The sequence below is a fragment of the Populus euphratica genome, unplaced genomic scaffold (assembly GCF_000495115.2).
Source record: "Populus euphratica unplaced genomic scaffold, PopEup_1.0 scaffold2597.1, whole genome shotgun sequence".
NCBI lineage: Eukaryota > Viridiplantae > Streptophyta > Magnoliopsida > Malpighiales > Salicaceae > Populus > Populus euphratica.
Window position 1 is genome coordinate 730 of NW_011502435.1, and position 7,952 is coordinate 8,681.

General features: G+C 34.0%; 1 protein-coding gene across 3 annotated transcripts; it reads right to left on the bottom strand.

The window, feature by feature from the left end:
- Positions 1–1,500: 1,500 nt before the first annotated feature.
- On the bottom strand, positions 1,501–6,478 carry LOC105119176 (protease Do-like 9). 3 transcript variants are annotated; one of them, XM_011017294.1, is made up of 10 exons: positions 5,815–6,478; positions 5,017–5,216; positions 4,750–4,930; positions 4,421–4,612; positions 4,056–4,288; positions 2,719–2,820; positions 2,555–2,605; positions 2,319–2,423; positions 2,014–2,130; positions 1,501–1,691 (listed from the first exon to the last, which is right to left on the bottom strand). In XM_011017294.1, the coding sequence occupies exons 1-9, from the start codon at positions 6,329–6,331 to the stop codon at positions 2,032–2,034; spliced, it is 1,680 nt and encodes a 559-aa protein (XP_011015596.1). In that variant the 5' UTR covers positions 6,332–6,478; the 3' UTR covers positions 1,501–1,691; positions 2,014–2,031. The 3 variants fall into 3 exon arrangements, with proteins under 3 accessions (XP_011015596.1, XP_011015597.1, XP_011015595.1); XM_011017295.1 differs by lacking the exon at positions 1,501–1,691 and adding an exon at positions 1,693–1,824; XM_011017293.1 differs by lacking the exon at positions 1,501–1,691 and having other exon boundaries at positions 1,708–2,130.
- Between the last annotated feature and the right edge of the window lie 1,474 nt (positions 6,479–7,952).

Sequence of the window (7,952 nt, forward strand, 5' to 3'; positions counted from 1 at the left end):
TTTTTTTCAAATTTTTTTTTTCGGTTTGGTTACTTTTTTTTTATAAAAACCGAACCGAACCGAAAATGATCACCCCTACTTTTTATAGTGAATTTTAAAAGTTAAAATATTAAAGAATTAATAAAAATTACTTCTCACAATTATCAATCATTAATTAACTATGATAAGTCAAAAATAAATATAGAAAAATTACTTCTCATTAATTCCTCATTAACCCATTTTTTTAATTTAAAGCAAATTTCCAACAACAATCACTAAATCAAGTCAAATTGTTTTCTTACTATATTTATTATTCTTCTTATATTTTCTCCAAAATGTATTTAAAATTATTTCCTCATTTAAATCATTTATTTTCCTCCTCTCTTACAATGATGCTTTTATCAATTCTAATTTCTTAATAGTTTTAACAAGTTTAAGATTTTGAAATTAATCTTCAAATATATGTTATCCAAGATAACTTGTAAAATTTTAGATTTACTCGACTCTTTTTTCAAGAATTCACTTCATTTTATTTTTAAAATACTTGATATAATGTCATAAAATGAAGTATAAGGTTTTTAATGATCTTGTTAAAAATGATTTTCGACTTCACCACTAGATTGAGCTAAGGGCTCCGATAAATTTTATATAGTATTTAAATAGTAACTAGTAATATCATATTAATTATACTATACTATCATCAACGTATCCTCATTTCTTGATTTGTTTTATGTCTGCAATTCTTCAACGCTCCTTTCTTCCCAACAGTTCCCGATCCCTAAAAAATCACAAGCCATCGGGACCTCTCATATCCATAATCTTCATCCAAAACACCAAAAAAATCACAACCCAAGCCTTTATCTATCTTTATCGACCAAACCTTTTCATAATGAAATCCTCTCAGTTTAAATTCAAATTAGTCACCATCAATAACTTGAGTCTTCGCTTCTCTAATGGGTCTTTCCTATATATATATATATATATATATATCCATGTTATCCTTGTAATTTCAATCTAGGCTACCATATAACCAGGACACTTGCTAAGATAACCCCACGCGTCAGACCATTTCATCACGAAAACCTAAGCCATCATTTTTCTTAAGCTTGCACACGCATGTTATACCATTTGATCTAGTGCATTTTTGTCTTGTAATTTTTGTCCCCGCTAGAATTCGGTAATGATGGATTCAATCTTCTCTCTAGTTTCTTTATTAATCAATGTAAATAATGATTTTTTTTTTCCAAGTTCATTTACTTTGTAAGATATCCATGCCGGTGTCTATTTTCTTACAGAACACAAAAAGTACAGTATATAGCTTTTCTTCTCTTTTCAAGTACAGGGCTATCAGATCACTTTGTCATTTGATCTTCATGACTTGATAATTTTGCTCAGGCGAAAAAAAGGAAAATGGCAGCATCCAACACAACAGAATGTGCTCCCCATCTCTTGGGTGGATACTGGCCATGCATTCTTGCAGTTCTTTCCTGTCAAGATTGGATATGAACGAGCACAAATATGGAAAAAGAGCAAAACTCAAATACTGAGTTTATCATCCTGCACCTTATTGTGGAATGTATTATCTGGCACCTAGAACAGGAGAGCATCCAGTGGCTGCTTTTCACAATCACTTGCTGGGTTGGTGACGCACTAACTAGAAAAATGAACATATTTCCAACGTGTATAGTTTCCCAAAGGGCGAGAGAGATCGGCTGTCCAAGAGATACCAGCATTAAAACTACTCGTGTATATATGACGCCTGTAAATTTTAAAGGCATACCCCTAACCCAATAAAACAAAGTCCTGACGCCTGTAAATTTCCATTACTGTGTTGCCAATTTCAACCTTGCAATGCAAGCACAAAAGCAATCAGGTAAAGGAAAGAATATTGCCATCAATAATACACGCAGTGAGATTCCCTCATTGAAAAAATCCACTCCACCCTAGATTTTATAAATTAACAACCCACTCGCCATCTTTAATGAAGGTAATACGGGGGGGTAACAGGGCTCTGACAAGAGTATTGCAACGTACCTAGACAAATACTCAAATTCATGGCTTAAGATCATCAGAAATTGCAGAAGGTATGCCATGAGTGGTAAGAATATCTACAGTAGCTTCCTTGGCAGTCTTTGTCCGGAGAACAACTATCTGCACCAAAGTACAGGTATAGATAAAGATATCAGCACTAGACACCCACAGACAGAACTAGTATAAATAGCTGAGATGCAAATGTTAGAACATACAAACACACAGACCCAAAGACCCTCTGTGTGTGTGTGGTGTGTGTGTGTGTGTGTGTGTGTGTGTGTGTGAGAGAGAGAGAGAGAGAGAGAGACCTGGTCATATTCCAGATCAAATTTCAGAAACTCATCATCAAAATTCTCAACCATGTTGGCCAAGCTCTTCAAATTCTTCACTGGCTTACCATTGAAAGCAACAACCTGCATAGATACAGACTAAATGACATCCAAAAAGAGATGTAGTTCACCAAAAGAAAAGGGGAAATAATAAACAGGTTATACCAACTCAAAGACAGAAATAAAAAGCACTAGTTACAAGACTGATTCTTCACCTGGGTGTTAACAATGTCCTCATAACCAATATTAATGTCAGCTACAAGCACCTGCCAGAAATTTTCCAGGAGAAGAAAAGTAAAGTGCAAGATCAGTGGAGTAGAATAGTGGTCATAGGAGCTGACATGTGTGCATGCATGTGAACGTGTGTGTGAGAGAGAACCTGAGAAACCACAACTATCTGCTCATCCGGGGATTGTGGCATTGAATGCAAAAGTTTGTCCAGAAGCTTGACAGGAGCTTCAAATTCATATTCCTTGCCATACTGCACAATTATGCAAAAGAGCAGAGGCAATGTAAAATCAGTTGACCATGAAATTACTATAATGCTAAGTATTGCATCAAACAGGGAGAGAGAGAGAGAGAGAGAGATCCGAGAGAGAGGTGGCACGAAACTGAAGCTGCAATTGGCAAGGTGTGAAAAATAGGAATAAATAAATGAGGTTAATATACAATTAATTATTTGTCTTCAATATCCATTAAATTAAGTTCAGAATATAGCAAAATCATAGAGATGGAGAACAATGTTGGAATAGATAAACATGTAAATGCAAGCTACAAAAATAAAGTCTCCCCAGGTGAAATAAAATACTTTTGTTGAAAAAATAAACAGGAATCCTCATATTGCAACCCCTAGAACAAGAAAAATGAACTATGGCTAGCAAAACATGGAAGCATTACTACAACAGAAATTCATTTTAATTACAATCCATATTTCCAATCCTAGTTTACAAAGCGAAGTTACAAAAGGACAGTGATAACAGAAAACAAGCTCAGGAAAGTTTGATGGAACTCACTAGTTACCTAATTAGATGAATATCCATTTCAACCCAAGATAAGTTCTGGATTTGGACATTCAGTTACACATTAGCACATTTTCATTATGTGAACAGGTTTAGGATGTAGGAAATCAGCTTCAATAACAGGGTAATGCCCAGAGTATTAGTACAATTAGAATTTAGTCCTTGTATTTCTACAATCAACACAGTTCCTCTAATGTTTTATGATGTGGTGAAAGTTCAATATCCTATCATCCCCAGATTCAAAAGCCAAGAAAAATCATGGTGTTGATTTATTAAACATAAATTGATGTACCTACAGGCAAGACAGATAAATGACTCAATGATGTTGCACCAATTACAAATTAGATTATGCATTACTACATAAACCACAACCTCCTTAAAGCATTTGCACCAACAAATGCATACAAACTTGCAAAAACATACAAGAAGAAAGTTTAATGGGCCTTATCTCTAACACATAAAGCATACAAGTTGAAAAATATCACGCAGTAACACCATATTCAAGAAATGTAATAAATATCACACAACCATAGCATCATGCACAAAAAGAATTAATCACTCACTTCATAGGGTGTCAATTAAAATAGATGTATTTAAGACCCGTCAAGTTTTATTAACTAACTATTACTAAGAGAAGACAATGGCAGTATCAAGAGAAAATATATACAATAAGGAAAGCAAAAGGTGAAATATGCACCTCAGAACGGAGATAAGGAACAGAAACTGTCGTGAATACAAATCCTGCAATTATATAATAGGATGGAGGTTTTCCCTTGACATGCGGAGGAATTAGCCTTCTGTGAGTTGAGAGTTTGATGTCAAATTCTAGAGTCTTAGAATTCCGAAGAACTTTGATCACAGCATTATCCCCAGTATACTTTTGGGAGATAAGATAGCTGAAACCAATGCGCTCACCATGCCGAAAGGGAACTGATATGTCAAGAACAAAAGGAGGCAAAAATTTCATGCCACAAAGAATGCCATGTGAATTAACTTTGGAAAATCAGAGTTCCTAACAAAGCTCCAGGTGCTTGTTTTAAGCATAAAACATTATACACGAACCTGTTCCATCATTAGCAATATCTACCCCATCAAAGCTGAGAATGATGTCAGATGGCTGCAAGGCTTCAGATTCTGGAGCAGTGGGGTCAATTCTTCTGATACGAACACCCTTCTGATCAGATTTCATACCCATTGCCACACGCATATCTGGATTTTCCATTTTCTGCCATTCAATCCCAAGAAACGGAAATCCTAGCATGTAAGGGATGATCATTAGACTTTAACCAAGATCAATGAGCAATGTCATACTACAATAGACACATTGCAATTTAATTACACAGTATACACCTGCATACAACAGCCAGAAACAAACATGTACAAATACTTACCTGTGTATGCTCCATTCTTCTCATAATCTTGGATGAAGTGCTTGATGACTGGAGTTGGTATAACATACCCTATATTCTCAGCATCTTCATGTTTAAGGGACTGAAACGCAATGCCCACACATTCACCTTTATCATTAAAGGCAGGACCACCAGAATTTCCTGAGTTTATAGCAGCATCTATCTATAAATGAAACCATGAGAAAGGCATGTGAGGGAAGTAGTTCAATAATTACAGATAGCAAAATGCAAGGGTTTCAACAACATTACTTGCAAACCCAGAAGCTCTGTGGATCCATGGGCATAGGATAGGATCTCTATCCGAGATACAACACCACTTGTCACAGAAATTGTGTCCCCTCCAATTGGGTAACCAACAACAGTTACAGCATCTTGAAGTGAAGGCAATTCTCCAAACTCTACAGGTGACACACCTTCCCAGAAGTCATCATCATTGACTGTTAGCAAGGCTGCAAATCACAAAAAGAAATTTTGCTTTGAACAAAATATCTCATCCTTTGCATCCATTGAGGTATATAGAGTTAATAAAGCCCACTCCTTTATAAGAGAACCAAACATTTAATTCACATTCTGATTCATCTTATGTGCAAGATCTACTTCTACAATTTTCTTTTCCAGTACAAGTATCTGTCATCTAGTTTTAATTCATCACACCCATTCCCTTGCCACAGGAGAGCTTTACCACAAGTGGGACATCTCTTATCCTAACATATAAATATCCATATCCCCAATGGACTCCATGAAACTTGTATGAATTTTTCTTGCAAGTCACATTTACTATTTCAAATCTAAATAAAAAATGATTAATTACTCCATTCCATAAAAAAAAAAAGAGGAACATACAAGTTATCCTAGCAATAAAAGCTGGTATTTTGCGTTCTATGCCAAGATAGCTGGGTGCAGAAAATACCAAAAGCATCAAACAACAACATAAAGCTTAAAGTCGACAATAGTAAAAATTGATTAAGCACGTATCTATCTCAAAAATACACCATATAATTGATTGAGCTTAAAATCGAATACAACACGGAAAGCTTGAATCTTTACCAATATCACATTCAGTTCCAATAGCAAGAACAGTAGCCAAATACTTAGTATCAGAACCACGCTTCTTAAGCTTAACCTGTGTATAATGCTCCACAGAATGCGCATTCGTCAAAACCCTCCTTCCGCCGATAACAAAACCACTACTACTGGAACTATACTGCCTCTTCCTCTGCCACGGAAGCGATAAATTCGGCTCCGTGTGCACACAAAACACTTTCACCACAGCATCCATCGCAGGAACCACCCTGGTCACGCCCTCCACAGGCGGCGCAACCCCAATTTCTCCATTAATTAATGGTGGTGGTTTCTCGGGCTTCTCTGGTGAGTGCTTGGGTCGTTTCTTAGGACGGCCGAGGCGGTTTTCGTGTTTTTTGGCGCTGGTTGGGGTGGTAGAATTCACGATTTCGACATTGTTAACGGAGAAAACCTCATCGTTTATGGTGGACGTTGTGGGGTCTAGGGTTGTCTGGGTTTTAGATTTGCGGCCTCGTTTCTTCCGTTTTCCTTCACTAGCCATTGAGGAGGGGAGGAGGTTTAGTGTTTTAGGGTTTGTTTTTGAAAGGTAGATTTTGAAGAACAGTCGTAGATTGTCAGTGTGATGAATTGTAAGGGTTTATGTTAAAAGCAATCAGGCCCACTGGGGAGGAAAAGAGAAGAAGGTATGTGTATTTCAAAAGGTATGGTAGAGGTTGTATTTTAAAGTATTTTTAATTTAAAAATATATTTTTTTTATTTTTTAAAATTTGTTTTGATATTAGTATGTGATTTTGCTTCTTACATCTCTAGAGACATTGTTTTTCTCTTTGTATAAAAAAATTATTGAATTAATTAAATAGTTTTTTATATTAAAATTTGTACATGATTACTTTTAAAACTTTAATTTTTTACAAATTAATATAATATCTTTTTATAAATAATTGTTTTTTATTTATTTTACATACAAAAATCTATCTCATAATAATTTTAACTAATAAATATTTTTTTAAATATACTTTTTAAAACCATAACTTTAAATATTTTTCTAAAACATTTTTATTGACCATAGTCCCAAAAACTATTACAATATCAACCGCACACTTATTTGATTCACACAACGCACTTCTTTTATTAGCCTTTTAGCATTTTTGTACTATAGTCATTATACCATTTTTTTTCAAATTTGTCCTCTGTGTTAGCTTTGAATTAAACTTCATCGCGAGAATATTGTAGTGTGGAAAAAAAAACATTGTTATATTGAATTAATAATTCATTTTGTAAAGAAAAATTGATTTTTTTATTGCTAAAAAAAGGGGCCAAATTTGACAAGGTGACAACAATAGAGGGTTTTTTTTTTAATTGTTGTTTAATGTCACACTTTTTAAAAGATTTTGTACACTTTTATTTTTGGTCCATATAGTTTTTCAAAGTTTAGTTTTGGTTTAAAATTTTATTTTATTTATTTTTCAATTCCTAACTTTCAGATATTAGAAAAGAAATTGTCGAAAAACAACAAAGAAGAAAGAGGATTTTCATCGGCCAATTTTGGGTAACTAAAAAGGTGATTTTGATATTAATGAATTGAATGTTTTGAAGGGAGTTTGATAAATGTGGATTTTCCTCTCACAATGTTAAAAAAAAATAGATTGGTGTCGTTAAATTTTTTTATTTATTTAGAGTTTTTAGCATTTTAAAAATATTAGTGTTTTGTGATTTCAAATGGGTGTTTAAAGCTTTATAAGGTGTTTCGATGTGAAAAACAAGTTATTTGAGTTTCAAAACTCAAACCCTTGTTTTCATGTTGTTAAAGGTAACTAAAGAATATTCTAAAAAACAACAAGTCATATACCACAACAGACGACCTATCATCTATTATAAGAGAGAGAAAAGGGAACAATGCTTAGCCTAGTCCATCAGAAACTTTAAAACTAGCAGCATAGGCATGTGTCTTGAGTTTTTAGGCCCAAGCGTGCCTAGGTTCATGGGTAACATGCAAAGCATATACTAGCTTGTCAACCCCCAACAATATTTGGTTTTTTTGTTTTTATTTTTATTTTATTTTAATTAATACCTTTCTTTTTATATATTTCTAACTTTACATTATTTTTTATTTAAATTTAAATTAACATCATATCTAATTTTTAAAACATTATTTAAATCAT

Bases quoted from the DNA above. Each gene is read 5' to 3' on its own strand.
- LOC105119176 (XM_011017294.1), bottom strand. From the start codon at position 6,331: ATGGCTAGTGAAGGAAAACGGAAGAAACGAGGCCGCAAATCTAAAACC. The intron at 4,289-4,420 runs GTTCGTGTATAA...TTGACATATCAG, and splicing joins TATTGCTAATGATGGAACAG to TTCCCTTTCGGCATGGTGAG. The intron at 2,606-2,718 runs GTTCTCTCTCAC...AATTTCTGGCAG, and splicing joins AGATAGTTGTGGTTTCTCAG to GTGCTTGTAGCTGACATTAA.